This window comes from Myodes glareolus, chromosome X (assembly GCF_982192425.1).
Source record: "Myodes glareolus chromosome X, mMyoGla1.1, whole genome shotgun sequence".
In the NCBI taxonomy this organism is placed as follows: domain Eukaryota; kingdom Metazoa; phylum Chordata; class Mammalia; order Rodentia; family Cricetidae; genus Myodes; species Myodes glareolus.
Genome location: NC_142053.1, coordinates 90,111,425 through 90,128,941, shown reverse-complemented (window position 1 = coordinate 90,128,941; position 17,517 = coordinate 90,111,425). Strand labels below are relative to the sequence as shown.

At 38.4% G+C, this 17,517-nt stretch overlaps 1 protein-coding gene across 9 annotated transcripts in view; it reads right to left on the bottom strand.

The window, feature by feature from the left end:
• Zfx (zinc finger protein X-linked) overlaps positions 1-17,517 on the bottom strand; it is a 43,867-nt gene that overhangs the window by 11,068 nt on the left and 15,282 nt on the right. For all 9 annotated transcript variants that reach the window (XM_048449800.3, XM_048449791.3, XM_048449792.3 and 6 more), the window contains 2 exons: positions 11,682-11,770; positions 9,318-9,887 (listed from right to left, as the gene is read on the bottom strand). In XM_048449800.3, coding sequence (XP_048305757.1) covers positions 9,318-9,887; positions 11,682-11,742 — 631 coding nt within the window. In that variant the 5' untranslated portion in view covers positions 11,743-11,770. The remainder of the gene's footprint in view (positions 1-9,317; positions 9,888-11,681; positions 11,771-17,517) is intronic.

Below are 17,517 nucleotides of genomic sequence, written 5' to 3'. Positions count from 1 at the left end.
TGCCATGGATCCTAAACCATGCACAGAACACTGGAAGCAAACATTTTAAGTGATTGTTTTGGTAATGCTGGGGATCAAACCCAGGGCTTTGTGAATGATACGTAAGTGGCCTAGTACTGAAGTCGTCTACTTCTGACACTAGGGATATTATTAAATAGCGAATGATATTTTAACATACACTCAGCTTCAAAACCAAACATGTCACTTAAAAATATACTTGCTGGGAGAGAGATACAGTGGCACTGTAAATGCAGCATTCAGAAATAAAAGGCAAGAGGACTGCTGCAAATTCAAGGCCAGCCCAGTGATGGTGGCACACATCTTTAGTCTCAGTACTCTGGAGACAGAGGCAGGCGATCTGAATTCCAAGCCAGTCTCATCTACAGAATGAGTTCCGGCAACATAGTGAGACCCTGCCTCAAAAACCACCAAAAATGTTTATAAATATCTAATCTGTTGAGTTACTATTTTACTTTTCCTTGCAAAATTTAAAGTAACTGAACATAAAGGTCTCTTATATAGAAAAGGCAAATGTCTACTTAGTCACATTACAAGAACAGAGACGCTAAGCTGTCTAATGCAATCTTTAAGAGTAAGTTCATACAGAACACGAAAGAGGATTAATATCCAGAATAGTGTTTTATTGTACACTAACAGATTCTATGTATACAAAAACGATAACTCAGACTAAAAGGAAAAGAAGAGACGTTACTTCCCATTTAGGTGAAGGACAAACTATGGACACAGGTACAGAGACAAGAAATGGAATGAAGGAACTGAGCAGAAAGTGTGTCACAAGGCTTGGTGAGGAATACAGCCAACTGCTAAACTAAGTCAGATCACAAAGGGCCTCCTGCACCTGGCAGAGAGGCTCAGGCTTGATCCTGGAAAGCTGCAAGTTTCTCAATCAGGTCAGACATCAAAATTTCTTGGGGAACTTGAGGTAGGGGTGAATCTCTAGTCAAGCAGTTCTACATAATCCAAATGTAGGGAGATGGGGCCTAGAAAGTCAGAAAAAGATTTAGCAGGCCCCTAAACCCTAACCCTAACCAGAGGTGTGAGAGCATCTTCTGTAAGTGATGGGAGATCTTCAAGCAATGATGATATCACATGCCCATTTGCTGTATCATCTTGCTGGCCTTCAGAAAGTGGATGGGCTGAAATGGATCAAGACACAAAGCAGGGAGAGCCCTTATGAGTCTGCTGCAGACATGTAGCTGGCAGGTGACAGGAGACAATGCCTTCAATAAGGTCAAGAGACAGTAGGAATGAGGAAGAGAACACCTATTTAGGGATGAGCAGGACTTGGGAATTTGGGTAGTACTCTACTTAAAGAAGAATGTAACATGGAACCAAGTCAGGGGTTTGATTCTGAGTGGGCAAGAATGTAAGAGAAAGGAAGAAAAGGAAGGATCTCTTTTGTTTGAGATCTGTAGACAGATCTCACTCTTGTAGCCCAGCTTGGTATGGAATTCTCACTATAGGCCAAGCTGGCCTTGAATTTGAGGCATCCTTCCTGCTTCATCCTCAAAAATACTGGCACTAAAAGTCCATGCTAGGCTATCAAGATGACTCGACAGGTAAAAATGCTTGCCACCAAGTGTGATGAGCTGATTTTGATCACTGGGCGTCACATGGTGGAAGGAGAGAACCAACTCCTGCAAGTGTCCTCATATATTGCAGTACGTCTTGTACATGCACGCGCGTGCGCACACATGCACACACGCACACACACACACACACAGAGGGAGAGAAATATATAATTTCAAAAATCAACATAACCATGTGTCAACACACTCAGAAGTGAATGACTACTTATGATAATTCAAATATTCTCACAATCTAGATAACTGAATCAATTGTCATTTTCAAATTTCAAAGAGGGTACCACCAGAAGGATGCCAATCCCAACAATCTATGTATAAAAGAGTCTAGAATACATGGGGATTACCATTGAAGTCCTTATTTTAAAACAGTGCAAGTTTGATGAAGCTGGCCTAAACTTTGAGCAAAGTTTAACAAACTGATCCTAAGCCAGGCACTAATCCTAACACTCAGAAAGCTGAGACTACATAATGCAAAATTGTCTCAAAAATCAAAAGCAGCTGGGTGGTGGTGGCAGCACACACCTTTAATCTCAGCACTTGGGAGGCAGAGGCCAGCCTGGTCTACAGAGTGAGTTCCAGGACTGCCAGAGCTGTTACAGAGAAACCCCAACTCAAAAAATCCAAAGTCAAAAGCAAAATAACAAAACCTGGCTGGAGTAATGGTCTAGTGGTTAGGAGCAATTGCGGCTCTTTCCCAAGTCAGAAGTTTGATTCCTAGCACTCACATCAGGTAGCTCACAACTGCCTTTCACTCCAGCTCCAGAGGATCCAACACCCTCTTCTAATCTCCTAGGGTACATATATAACACACACAAACATAGAAGATATACACACACAAAACAAAACAAAAAAACATCCAAAGAAGTGCCAACACCTGACTCTAACCGGTACTAAAAAAGTCAAATATCCCTTTGGTTCCACTGAGCAAGGGCAAACTTGCTGTTCTCACATGTTAGTTTTCAGTCAGTGCCCTTATAAAACCTTCAATGACTGGAAGATCTAATCATGTTAGAACATGCAAAGTGTCATACATACACTTACCTATAATTCAGAGTTTAAAAACCTGTTCGCTTTCATATATACATGGGAAAACACATTTTAAATACACTGACTTCCCTGATACGGAGCTATTCTATTATTATACAAAAGTAGAATTCACCTTCAGATTTTCACCTTGAGATCTTGCCCCACCTACTCAACCTGTGAAATTATTCTGAATATAAAATATTACAGAAGAGATGTTTTAAAAGAACACTCTGATAGTCCTGTTAAGTACTCAGAATTTCACTATAATTTTAAAGCTACTATTAAAAATGAATTTCTAAAAACAGACAAAGAAAGCTTCAATAAATTGAGTCATCATATGTATGATTTCTGCATAAGTGCCTTCTTCTGCAGTCATGAAGAACTAGTACTTTAGAATAAGGCTTCTCCAAAATAGAAATGCATGATTTTTTAAATTAAAATTACTTCTAATAATAACTACCATTTGCATTGCATTTTGCAATTTCCTTCATGTTTCCATGTAAGTTTCTTACTTCATTTTCCAGATAAAGAAACAAAGGCACTGAGACAGTGTGTAACTTGGTCAGTCAGAGTGAAGACTGGCGACAGTGAAAGGACACGCCCATCTTTAGTACCCAGGCCTTTTTCTCATCTACTGGTTTTTAAAGAAAGAAATGTTCAGTGTCTAAAACTCGGTATCTAAAAAAAAAAAATTATCGATAATCCCAAGCAACCCAGGAATTCTCCCATTTTAGTACATTTTTCGCACTTCTTTCCACTCTAAAAAATGAAACCAGCAAGCCTCATAAAGTCATCTTCACATCTTGCCCAACATTTGACCTAAAAACTAAAGTGAGATGCCGGTGAACAATCTCATTAGTAATAACGGAGTTGCAGTAAACATAAGCACACTTTACACAGCTCTAATGAAGCTTCGGTGAACCACCTGAAGACTGAAAACTAAGAAATGATTACTTGAGGTGACAGTAAATACTATGGCATCTAAATATACATTATACTGAAGTCGTTAATCCATTCATTATTCTGGAATGCCTACACAACAGTATTTTCCTTCCCTCTCTGTGTGAGTGTGCGTGTGTATGTATTTCTTTATAGATATAACTTAAGACCAGCTCTACTCGTGAAATTTACCTATACAATTTTGGATGGAGGAGCAGAAAAATCTCTGAACAAGCTTTAAAGTTTTAAGGCAACTAAAAATCAATGTTCTGCATGCTTGAAAAATCACTAAAATGTTAAGTCTTTACAAATAAGATTTTAAGTCCTATTAACACAAAGAAAATAAACATGTAAAGCAATGCAAGTTTACTGTTCAACATGTTTCCACAGTTCTCCTATTCATTTACAACTAAACCTTTGTCAGTTTTAAAGGTTTGAAATCAATATAGGTTTTACATTAAAATATGACTTTATGAACTATCTTTGTGAATGGCAGAAATCAAGAAAACACTAATGATTTTCCAACACACTACAATGGTTTGACTCCAAAGATAATAAAGTGGTTTGTTTAAGATAATCTTTACTTAGGATAAAAAAGATGATGGCAGGGAAGGGAGAAAAAGTTCAAAAAATGTCTGTATAATAGAGAACACCATGTTCTCTAAATCTAATTCTAGAACAACCTATTTCATTATAGCAAAATAGGACAATAACATGAGCATATATACCTGTTTAAATACAACTCTGTTTTCTTTGAATTTCTCTGAACAGGAATGGAATAAATAGCACATTAAAATATATTTATTATATATAAAAAACATTGAAATATGCCAAAATATACTAAAAAGCTTACTTCTGTTCATATTTACTTTTTCAGGACCATTAAAACTGACTTAAATTGGAACCCCCAGTACCTCAAAGAAAGATAAATATAAATATTTTTAAAGTCTGGATTCTACAATACTACACTTGGTATGCTGGTGTCAATCACTACTAAATCTATCTCTATATATTTAAATGAGTCTACCAGAGAGGTGAACTTTCTAAAGAGCAATAAAGTCAAAACGCTGGTGCACAGTTAAGCCTTACTCCTTAGGAAACCCTTTGAAAGCTAGAAGGGCAGAAAGCAGAGAGAAGCCAGAGTGCTGTCCCCTTCACAGTTTGGGACAGAGCCAACTATTTCCTCTGGCCTTGGTGCTGGGCTGTCTAGTCTTATTATAGAAAAGCTGGCATTCATATTTAAAAACAGCATTTTGGGCTATAAGATGGCTTAATGAGCAAACCTTGCCACAAAGACTGACAATCGTGTTCCATCCTTGGAACCTACACAGTAGGAAAGAACAGATATCCACAAGACATCCTCTGACCTCTATACACAGGCACCATGGCACAAGCACACACATAATTTTAAAAACAAAATAAAGGAGCAGAGAGATGGCTCAGCAGTTAAGAGCACTTGCTGCTCTTGCAAAAAATTCAGGTTCAGTTCCCAGCACACTGACAATCACCCATAGCTCCAGTTCCAGGAGACTGGCACCCTCTTCTGGTGCATACCAAGTACACACCTGATGCACTATGTACATGCAGACAAAACACTCATTAAATAAAAATAAATCTACAACTTTAAAAATAAAATAAACACCATTTTTATACTAGAGTATCTTATGAATTTAAGTCTTTACTCATAGACATCCATCTATAAGTCTCTGACCCTGGCCCATCACCATCAGATCCGAGTTTTTCAACCCTTTCTCACCATCCTTTGCCTTTCCACACAACCTTATGTTTACTCTGTATTGGTATGGAAATGAAGCTGCCTCACTGGAAAAACAGTTATGACATTCAAACATTCCTCTAACCTTCTGTCTCTAGTGAGGGTCCTCATTCTACTAACATTTTATGTCCCTGCCAAGGACACAACAATCATCCACTATAACCCTAAACTTCAGTCCCTTCCTCTTCTCTGCATCTTACTCTACCTATTTCATTAGCCTTCTTTTCTCTATTGTCAGAGTGGCCCTGTCCAGTGGTTTGTCCCTGTACCCATAAGCATGTTCAACATACATCCACCATTTCGGCAGCCAGCAAAATCCATATATTACTGCTTCCTGTCTCTTGACTATAATGGCTTACACAAAGTGTTTCACCCTAATACCACTTTTACTGATTTCTCAACTCATTATAGTTCACTTCTTCCTTCTCCTAGCCACTCACGCATGTTTTTTGAAACTAATCTAACTACCAACAACATTCTAATTGCCCAACAAGAGCCTTTCTTCCCAGGGACTAACACTTTTAAAGAATTCTCTGTAACCTCAATAGTGTTGAAAAGACTTTTTGAAAGTTTGTCACTTGGTCTTCTGTAAACCTCCAATTTTCATTTCACCTTTTTTCTTCTCCTTTTTCTGATGAGACCTTGTCTCACCTTGTAGCCTAAGCTAACTTTAAATGTCTACATCATTTTATACCCAAAATATCTATACTTGACACTTTTTAAAGTTAGCACACAAACTAATGGGCTTCATTATGGTATTTTCATACATGTGCTATATACTGTTATTCAACTCACCCTCATGACCGGGTATTGTTAGCTGCCTTCCTCTCCCCACTTCTGCTTTCATGCCATATGTATTCCATTACTCCACCCCCCCCCACCTCCTCCACCCGGTCCTGCACCTTCCCTTTCCTTTAAGAGTTCCTCCTTGGGGCTGGAAAGATGGTTCAGTGCTTAATAGCTCTAGTTGCACTTGTAGAGGAACTGTTTTGTCTCAGTACACACACAATGGCTTACAACCAGCTCCAGGGGAACCAACACCTTCTTTTGACTTCTATAGGCACATGTTACACATACATACATACATACATACATGCAGGCAAAACATTCATACATGCAAAATAAATCTTAAATTTTCTTTTTCCCCCTCTCATGGTTCCATTTCTACTTTTATGACCTATAACCTACCCCCAAACACAGATTTAAATCTAGAGTCATCATGAGCTAAAACATACAGTATGTCTGAGTTTTATTTCTCATAATATGGCAGTCTCTAGTTTTATCCATTTTCCTGCAATTATTTTGTTTTTCTTTCAGCTGAAAAAGTGCTACTATATTCTACCACTTTTCTTTCCATTCATCTGCTGGTGGCTACCTAGCTAGTTTTATTCTTAGCTATTGTAATGTAGCAGTAAACTTGGGTGTGTAGGTTTCTCTGTGATATGCTGACTCAAGAGTCCTTCCTTTGGATAGATACCCAGGAGTGGGAGTGCTGAATCATGTATTCGTTCTATTACATTTCAAGGAACTCCATACTTGTTTCGTAGTAGCTACATCACATACTTGATACTGTTATTATGCAAACACTCTGGGAAATACCAGCCATTTCCATGTGAGACACTTCCTATATTGTTACTTTATCAATTTCTCCTCTTTCCAAAATAGCAAATTTACATTTTCAACTGCCAAGAAATGGAACCATCAGTCTGTTTTTAACAAGCAAACACCTCATTTTTTTTTGTTGCTTTGCTTTTCAAGACAGGGTTTCTCTATAGCTTTGGAGCCTGTCCTGAACTAGTTCTTGTAGACCAGGCTGGCCTTGAACTCAGAGATCTGCCTGCCTCTGCCTCTGTGCTAGGATTAAAGGCAAGTGCCACCACTGCCCGGCTGCAAATCAGATTTTTAACAGAGCCTACATTATCTTTACCGACCAAACCTACTCCTCCTATTGAATGATTATCATGACCAAATCTTCCAAGACAGAAATCTTAGCATCAGATGCCAGTCACCTCTGCATTATCTTTTCCCATCCAAGTCCCACCTATCTTTAATAAGAACAAATCTTATCCACTTTACTTTCTAATCTCTTGAGTTCAACTGTCTTCAATCCTCTTTATTATCAAAGTCTTTGGGATATTTATTTTTCTTGTTTTGGTTTGGTTTTTTAAGACAGGGCTTCACTGTGTAGCTTTGGCTGTCCTAGAACTCACTCTGTAGACCAGACTGGCCTTGAACTCACAGAATTCTACCTGCCAAGTTCGGAGATTAAAGACGTGTGCCACCTCCACCTGGCTTGTTTTGTTTTTGAGCCAGGTCTTACTGGCCTTAGAACTCAATCTTCCTGAGTGCTGGGGTTACAGAACTATACCACTACCACACCCCAACTTGAGGTATTTTTCCTTATACATGAACCATTTGAACTACTGTCTCTTGTTCACTTATTCTTACTCTCTACTGCTACAAGGATTAGCTTTCAAAATAAATTTAAACTTGAAATAAGCTACATCTCATATCCCCTTACAGACCAGCAGAAACTTAAAAAGGAAAATACTACTGTGTGTAGGTTAGAATCTTGGAAAATAGATAATCTCATAAACTTCATATGAGGAATTATATTATGCAAAACATTTGGAGGTATTATAACCACACATAAATATACATATTCTTTTCTAAATTTTTATTATTGTGTGTGTGTGCATGTGTGTAGCGGGCACATACGTGGAAGAAGATTTTTTGTTTTCCCTAGAAACAATGGCTTTCTTTACTTATTTAGGAGTTTTCAATAACTGGATCATCTATAGCAATGTCAAACACATAAGTTCCATAAAAACATGCTGAATGGGTGTTTTTCTTCCTTTTTACAAGGACGATTTCTTTCAAAAGTTCTATCATAACTTGTTAAGACGGTATCTTACTTTGCAGCCTAGGCTTACTTCAAACTTGCAGAAGTCCTCTTTCCTCAGCCTCCTGAGTTTTGAGATTACATGCATGCATACACCAGCACACCTAGGCTAGATACCTCAATAACTTTTAAAAGGTATTTCCTATAAAATGCTAGTGAACTCTATTACATGGCATCATATATGAAAACAACTAGGCAAGTTTATAAACAGTGTATGGAGTTAAGAACTTATACTGGGTTAGAAACAGTTCTACCCAACGCAGAATTGTGTATCTGAAGTGGAATCAAGAAATATAATGTTATAAGAAGAAACAGCTGTCCTCAGATGTCAACTGAAAACATCTGGAGGTCTATCCCCAAAACACCTTAGTTTGGTTCAGTGCTCTAATAAATTTGTCATGCTTAAAATTATGTCTCAGTACTATTCTGTTCTCATTCTGTTCCATAAACAGTATTTTACACACAATTCAAGTATGCAAGCATTATTCTACATCCAAAAACATTAAGTTCATACTTCAGATTTTCTCTCCTGTACCTATAAGCATACAAGAACATAAGTAGTTTGGTCATACATTTTTCCCCAAGTTGTTTGAGGAGGACTCCTAATGCTAAGAGTCCTAAATCACATCCTTCATGATTTTGCAAAGTCACAGCCTGTCTTTCTTTCTATAACTGAAGAAACCAACTCTTTCTATCCCACCTTTATATAGAAACAAGTCAAGCATTTTACTTTTCACAATTCCCAGTTACCTTACAGACTCCAAACTGAAAACTCATTTTACACATTTATTTTGTTTTATTTGAGACAGGGTCTCACTATGTAGCCTTAGCCGTCCTAAAACTCACTATATAGATCAGGCTGGCTTCGAACTCATAGAGATCCACCTGCCCCTGCTTCCAAAGGGCTGGGATTAAAGGTGTGCACCACCATACCTGGACAAGGTATTTTTACACATTTAATTTTAATGAACATTAAGCAATTATTATTCAATTTTCTTAACATTGTTAAGAAAATTAACATGGCTTAATTTAGAAAAGCAGCACCCCAACAGTGTACCCCAAGACTTACAGGAAATCATAAGGTAGTCCTCACAGTTGGTTTTGTCGTCATCTTGCTGACCCACAGGGATCCCATTGGCATCTATGACTGCTTCAGAGGCACAGTCTGCTACCAACACTTCTTCTGAAACAACATCGGCGGCCAAAGGATCAGTGACGATTTCTGCTTCTACTACAGTATTGTGAACCACATGTTCAACGTGACCAACGTCAGACACATGTATAGATTCACTTGTCAAGACATGTTCAGGCATAGATATCGAGGCTGAAGTAATATCAGAAGCTAAAACATCATCTGGAACTGTGCAATGTGTTAAAGAAACTTCTTCAGTTACATCTGAGTCCAGCACTTGCTCTGGGATGATGACTGTTTCTGATACATCTGCTTCGTCCATGATATCTGGACACTGGACATCTTCTATAACAACGTCCTCAATAACATCTTGGATTACAACTGAGTCTGGGTCATCAGGAACAAAGTTGTGCACGGTTATGTCTGAATCCACAACATCTGACACAAAAACCGTTTCTTGTACTTCCACAACAATTTGATCTCCATCCATGTGTGTAGCACCAGCTCCTGAAAAATAAACCAAGTCTTAGTGGTTTGAATAAAAGTGACCCCTATCAGATCGTATATTTGAATGTTTAATCATCAGGGAGTGGAACTGTTTGAAAGAATTATAAGAATTAGGAGGTGGGTACTTGTTGGAGGATGAGCTTGGAGGTTTCAAAAGCCCATGTGGTAGGCCCAGTCTCTCCCTGTCTCTCTATCTTTCCCTCCCTCCTAATCTGGATAAAACTCTGTAGTTGTCAGCAACTTCTCCAGCCATGTTCCCCACAGTTGTAACAGATTAGACCTCTGAAACTATAAGCAAGCCCCCAATTAAATGCTTTCTCTTCTAAATGGTGTCTCTTCACAGCAATACAACAGTGGCTAAGACAATAAGCATATAAAGTATGAACTTCAGGACTAAATAAATATTCCAATCAGCAAAATTATTATTCAATTTCTCCCAAAATACACTAATTTATGAGTTTTCTTAAACATTTAGATTCCCTTAGATCCTCTGCCTTGGAAAAAATAATCTATTTTTAAATAAAATTTAAAAAGACACTTTGTAGCATACTCTTTTAAGTACTTACCCCAAATCAATAGATAAGGAAAAACTATTGATAATAATATAACTGAGACAAAAAAAACCTTCAAGGCAGTAAAATTCTAAGAACACTAAAACATATTCAGTTACTTAAGGCATGGTTATAAAACTTAAGTAATTTAACTACAGGTGGCAAATGCATCAGTTTGTGCTTTTCATGCATTTTCTTTCTTGTTCTATCTCCCTTCCCACAACTTGCATTTTTTATTTTCCATCTTTCCCATGAATTTCTTTTCCACTTTCTTCACATCCTTCTCCTTTTTGTTCGGGCATCACCAACAATCTCCACCTGACTATGGAATCTTAAGACTTTGACCTTTATTCTAGAACGTAAAAGAATTGGGGTATAAGTGAAAAGGAGGACAGAAGAAATCTGCTTGAGGTTGTCTATCTCTACTGACAGACAGTGAACAGAAATGCCACTGCCAAGGGGCAGTGGGATAAGGGGAGGTAGTAGAAAGAACCTACCCTCGACTTCAGAGTACTGGATTTTATTAAGCCTCCTCCCCAGTGTCACTCCCAAAAGCAGCTCATAATACAGGAGTTCGTTTTAGTTAAAGGGGTGACAGAAGATGAAATCAATTTTTGCCCAAAGAGATCAAATGACTTAACTGAGATCACAGCTTGCACAGCATATGGTGCTCAGTAAATATTGTTCTCAACAAATGCTACAAATGGAACAAATATACATCCTTATGAGAAATACAAAACAAAATTTTTTAAAGAAAATCCAGTATCTTGGCTGCCGGTCCAGAAAAAGTAAGTTTTATGAGTTAAGTAAAGATCCAAGTCTAAACACGAAATTCATTTCTTTTATATGTGCCTTACATATACAGCCTAAAGGTCATTCTTCTTATGCATGTGTTTTTACTTCAACCCATGCCATGAAATGAGGTGTGGATTTTTCTTTCTAGTTGTGGTGTCCTGTCAGCACTCATAAGTTTTGGGGTTTGGAGCATTTGGGATTTTCAGATAGAAAGAAAATTCAACTTTCTGATAGAAAGAAAAATAATATTCAACTTGTACTGACAAGAATATTAAAGTCAGTTATGAAGAAGTCAAATTTTTGTGTAGAGGGATGATAATGTGTTCACTTTCCCATTTGTAGATTCTGAAATCCAAGAGTGATTAACTGTGAGAGTTTAACAATTGGGCCCATAACAAACTCTCAATTTGATAGATAAAAAGCACAATGCAATTACAAGTCATTATACCTGTTGCATCAAAAAATGAGTTTGGCGCCTGTTGTTGTAATTCAAGTCCATCTTCATCCATGGCCTTCAATTCTCATCAGTCACAACTCCTAAATCAAGGGGAAAAGTGAAGTCAGTGTTAGTTTTGATATCCTTTTTTAATGTCACATTTTCATTTCTAAAGCACTCAAGTTTTATGACCAACAAATATCTATCTAATATATAAACATATAAATCAAAAGGATCACCTTTACCCAGGCCCAATATTAACTGAGATACATGCCAGGTACACACCTATAATCCCAGCATTTGGGAGGCTGAGGCAGGAGACTCACAAGCTCAAGACCAATCTGGGCTACACAGTGGGTTCCAAATCAGTCTCAGCTACACAGTAAGAGTCTGTCTAGCGACGCCATGTCTCAAATCAATAAAATAAAAATAAATTCAGTGCAGGGTGGTGGTGATATACACCATTAAGCCGAGTACTTGAAAGAAAGAGGCAGGTCAATCTCTCTAAGTTCCAGGCCAGTCTGGTCTACAGAGCAAGCTCCAGAATGTCAGGGTACATGGAGGAAACCCTGTCTCAAAAACCCAAAATAAATAAACAAATTTGGTAGGTTGGGATACTGCCTATATACACATCTCTTTTAAAGATTTATTTGAGCCAGGTGGTGGTATCAGAGCACACCTTTAATGCTAGCACCTGGTAGGCAGAGTCAGGCAGATCTTTGAGTCTGAGGCCAGCCTGGTCTACAGAGTGAGTTCCAGGACTGCCAGAGCCATACAGAGAAACCCTGTCTCAAAAACAAAAAATGATTTACCTTATGTGAATACATAACACACATTTCATGCCGTTGGCTAGAAAAGGGTGCCAAGTTTCCCCTGGAAGTAGAGTTATGGACGGTTATAAGCTACCACATATGTTTTAGAATTTGAACCTGAGTCTCTGGAAAAGCAGTCAATAATCTTTTATTTTTGTTTTTGGTTGTTTGGGTTTTTTTTGTTTTGTTTTGACTTTTCAAGACAGGGTTTCTCTGTGTAGCCATGGTTGTACTAGAACTCAACTCTGTAGACCAGGTTGACCTCAAAATACCTGCCTCTGCCTTCCAAGTGATGGAATTAAAGGTGTATGCCACCACCTCCTAGCAACTAGGTTTTTTAAGATTCAACTAAAAATTCATTCTGTAATTTACTGTGGGAAATTTCTGAACAATTTTTGTATTACTTCTCTAAACTTATATACCCTCTCTTTCAACCACTATATTGAACAATCATTGAACCCCAAAGTACATAATTACAGTAAAGGTAATGTTAGTAAGAACACTCTGGAATTCCATTTTACAGTGAGTGACCCTTCTCTCTCTCTCTCTCCCTCCCCTCCCCAACTCGAGACAGGGTTTCTCTGTGTAGCTCTAGCTGTCCTGGAACTCGCTCTGTGGACCACGCCTGAAAGGTGTGTACCACCACCTTTCTTAACCCATGATTTACGCAAGTTAATTTTTCAGTGTATTTAATTCTTTTGGCCATAGTTGATTAGTACTAGCTATGAAATGTTTTTTTTAAGTTCACTTTTGAGCACAATAAAATCAACTTCCTACTCACAAATGCCTGCAATCATGAGCAAGAATGAGAATCTCCTCCATTCATCCTGCTCGCACTCTCTGCCTACCTCCATCTCTCAGTCTAGGCTGCTAGAACAGAGGAACTGAGAAGTTATTTTCCCACTTTGGTTTAGACCAGTGAAATAAAGTCCACCAACAAAAAGAATCAAGTGAATGCCCTGAGAAAGTAGACGAAGGGGGAAGAGGAGGCTTACCAACTGATTTTTGGATCCTGAGCCCAGAACTCCCTGAAGCCCCACTTTCTCTTACCTTGGGATTTTGCAAGGCATCCCAATAACCTTAATTCTATCTCGCCTACTTAGCAAAAAACGGAAACAAAAACATAACGTATCAAGTAATATATTACCAAGTACTATTTGGTTACTATTTCAAAAGATCAGACACCAAAGATTTTACTTGCCTGTTTCTAAATACTGCGTAAACCTCCTCAATGGCTTCCCTATCTCTATTTTCTCACTTTTTAATTCAATCTAAATGGAGCTATTAGATGCATCTTTCTTTGGCCTTTAATTTTGTTAGTAAATACTATATACTCATGAAAATTTTAAAAGGAATTTCTCTAAGCATCATTTCTGTTTAATCTTAAGTTCTAACTCCAAACTGTCTTTCCATCATTCTGTCTTCTACCATTCTCCCAAGTACCTCCCAGCACCGCACAGGCACACACACTTCAGTAAACAAAAAGGGCAGAGCATCTCAACCCTGGCCTGACACACTAGGGCCATATAGTTCTTAAAGAAATATCATGAGAAACTCAAAACTTATATAACAAATGTTTTTCAGTGTGTCAGTGATGGTTCTATTCACTTCTAAGAAATAGCTGTTTTGTGCTAAAAACAATTTGAAATTAAAACAAATGATGGGTAGATTAATAAACAACAAAACTGTTCAACCATGAAAAACAAAGTGTACATGCTCTAAGTTGTCACCACCCACTCCCTATTCTTTTCCCTTTTTAAAACTGCAACTATGAAATGACAAATCTAAGTTAACCCCCCCCCCCCTTTGCTTTTGGGTTTTTCAAGACAGGATTTCTCTGTAGCTTTGGAGCCTGTCCTGGAACTAGCTCTTGTAGACCAGGCTGGCCTCGAACCCACAGAGATCACCTGCCTCTGCCTCCTGAGTTCTGGGATTAAAGACGTGCACCACCACTACCCGGCTAAATTAACCTTCTAAGCATAATGAAATATTACATGAAATTAAGCCAACTAAGGGGATACATTAAGGTTCTTAGGTTCCACATACCTCAAATCTCCCTACATAAGACTAATTTCCATTAACTCTAAAGATTCTCAACTTGTTTAACAACTACTTTGCTCTACTTTTCTCTCTCTTGGCTTTTCTATTAGACTCTAACAGGTAATCAATTCCACTGATTCTGAAGTTCATTCCTGCCTGTTTTTCCAAGTGCCATCCTAAGTCTCTTCCCCTTCTCTACACAGCTAGCTGCCCTGACCCCCCTCACCACACTAAAACTGAAGCCTAATCTTAGTCTGGTACACTTAACTATTTTCTCTTACTGTTTTCTCTCTACTCCCCTGGGCTATTTGCACAGACCACCAAAATTTATATACTCAAAACAGAACCTTATGCCTCTACCAGACTGATGACTCTTGGCCACTATTCCTTTCTCCTTCCCCACTCACTGTCAGTCCGGGGTGCCAGATCTTGTCAACTACTTCTTTGCAGAACTTCTCAGTAATCCATCCCAGTTCTTATTATCTCTAGTCTTATTACTGTCTCTCAGCTTCATACTTCCTGATCCCTGAGGCATGAAAATAACCTCTCAAGTGGCCTTGCTCTTTACTGCCACTCCCGTAACAAATGACTAGGAACCCAGCACAAGTTGAATAGGTGCCAAATTCTGAGGTATTCCTGATATCTGTGGAAGACTAATCCTCCTACCACTGCTTTGATCACGGCACTCCCCTGGGCTCAGAATACTTCAGCACCCCCAACATTCAGAAGTTCTGCAATACGAACCTGACGTGCCAGGAGAGAATTATCTGCTGTTATTTTCATCTTTTAATCATATACATATTCTAACATATTCTAGCAAACATGGAAGAGGGCCATTGCAAAACTCAAATAGGTTTGGAAAAAATACACTTTGTACTTACAAGTAGAAATGACTATACTGAGGGCTTTGTAACCCCTCCGGGGTTAGACTTGTTAATTCCCTCTGACAATCAAAATGAAATTGTGTTGTTAGAATGGAAACAACTTAGAAATACTCTCTGGAGTATAATCAAGTAAGGGTCATTGCAAAAGGTGGGCCAACAATCACACGGATTTGTCTGTGGGAGTGTCTGTGTGCTGTGGAGCAGGAACCAACCTCCAAAAGTAGCCAAATAAACAGAATGGTTCAGAGCACCAAGATGAAATCCAAATGAAAAAGAAAGAATCAAATTATTACTACTTTTCTCAAGCACCCTCCAAGCACCTCTGAGATTCCTTCACCCTAGTTTGGAAAACTATTCCGTCCTGGTACAGAAGTCGTGATTCTGAAAGAAGTCACAATGGAAAAATGAAGTCTTAAGGGAAATATTGAACTGGGAGAAATCCACAAAATTCCAAAGCTTCCTTACTTCCAATCTTTAAAATAGAGCAATAAACACCCCCACCAACTCAGTAGGAAGAGCAATTTAAGAGCATTTTATCTCTTAAATTCGGAATTTAGGATAATTTGTTTATTTTATATTTCTTTAATTTCCTTTTGGGGAGGCGGAGAGGGAGACAGGGTCTTACAACGCAGTCCATGCTGGATTCAAACTTATGGCAATACAGCTGTGTTCTAGCTCTGTATACCCACACATTTCTTTGACTACTTTCTTCGGCAAATTAACAGGAGTCTTAGATATGTATATTGTCAATATACATATACAAAAACCACTTTTTTGCTTGTGGTCCCCCAGAACTCTGATTTAATAAAATGGCTACCATCATTTCTGTCACACTCAGAGAACTAATTTGTAAAATATATGGTAGATAAAATTGTTCAAACTTCCCAAGAATAACAAAAGCAAACCTGTCCAGAATTACTTTCAGAAAGTAAAAATGGTGAAAATTTACAACTATGAAAACCTAATATCTTCCCTCCAAAGTAAGCTTTCCTAATTTTTTGCCACGTTGTTCAATATTAGCTATTTCTCCAAATAATCTCAAATCCAGACTCATATTTTATTTCCCTTAGGTTAACCCTCAAAGTCAGCTATTCTTTTTATTTTTCAGGACAGGGTCTTACTATTCAGCCCTGGCTGCCTGAACTTACTATTAGATCAGGCTGTCCTCAAACTCAAGAGACCCTCCCCTCCTGTCTTTACTTCTCAAGTGCCGGTACTAAATTAGCCACTATATGCCTGGCTAAAGTCAGATATTCTTAAATCTCATCAGCTTTTCTTTATTTTTGCTGTTATCACTCTAACAACCTCTTCTCAACTCACACATATGCTCAGTGGGCCCTTCAATCAAGATTTGACCCTTTCTTAAAAGACATTTCCTTGGTTTTTTTGATACTAGACGTTTCAAGGGCCTTTGAACAAAGCAGGTAGTCTACCAAGAAGTTGAATCTCAGCCTTCTTTTTCAGTTTCTGAAGCAATTCCTGCCTCAAACTTTCCCACCGGTATTACAATATCTATGCCATAAGGTTCTTGCATACTAGACATTTTCTTAGTGTTTTTCCAGGCATTGCTAATGCATTTTTTCAGAACTAGAGATTGATTCTAGACCTAGTACATGCTAGGTTAAGTGCTCTACCACTGAGCTAAATAGAACCCTAGCCAGCTCCTTCCATTTTCTCTATTTAGTCTTCTTTTTGTTTTGCGGTCTCAGAAAAGGCTGGCTTGTACTCAACGCAGCCCCAGGCTGGTCTCAAATCGGTAACTATTCTCCTGCCTCAAACTCCTGAGTGCCACTCTACTGGCTTCTCTATTCACTCTTACTAGAGTTCCTATTACAGGATAAATACTCCTAAATCTGTCCTCTATTATCACTAACTTCTCTCTTATTTGCCTCTGAATTATGTATTTATGTGTGTGGGTATGTGCATGTGAGTGCAGGTACCCACAGAGGCAGAAGGTGTGGGATCTTCTGGAGCTGAAGTTACAGATGGTAGATCGTCCAACACAGACGCTGGTCTTCTATAAGCTCTTAACCACTGAGTTGTCTCTCCGACCCCCAACTTTCTCTTGTTGTATCTACTTTTCTACTAACTTTCTATACTAGCTACATACAT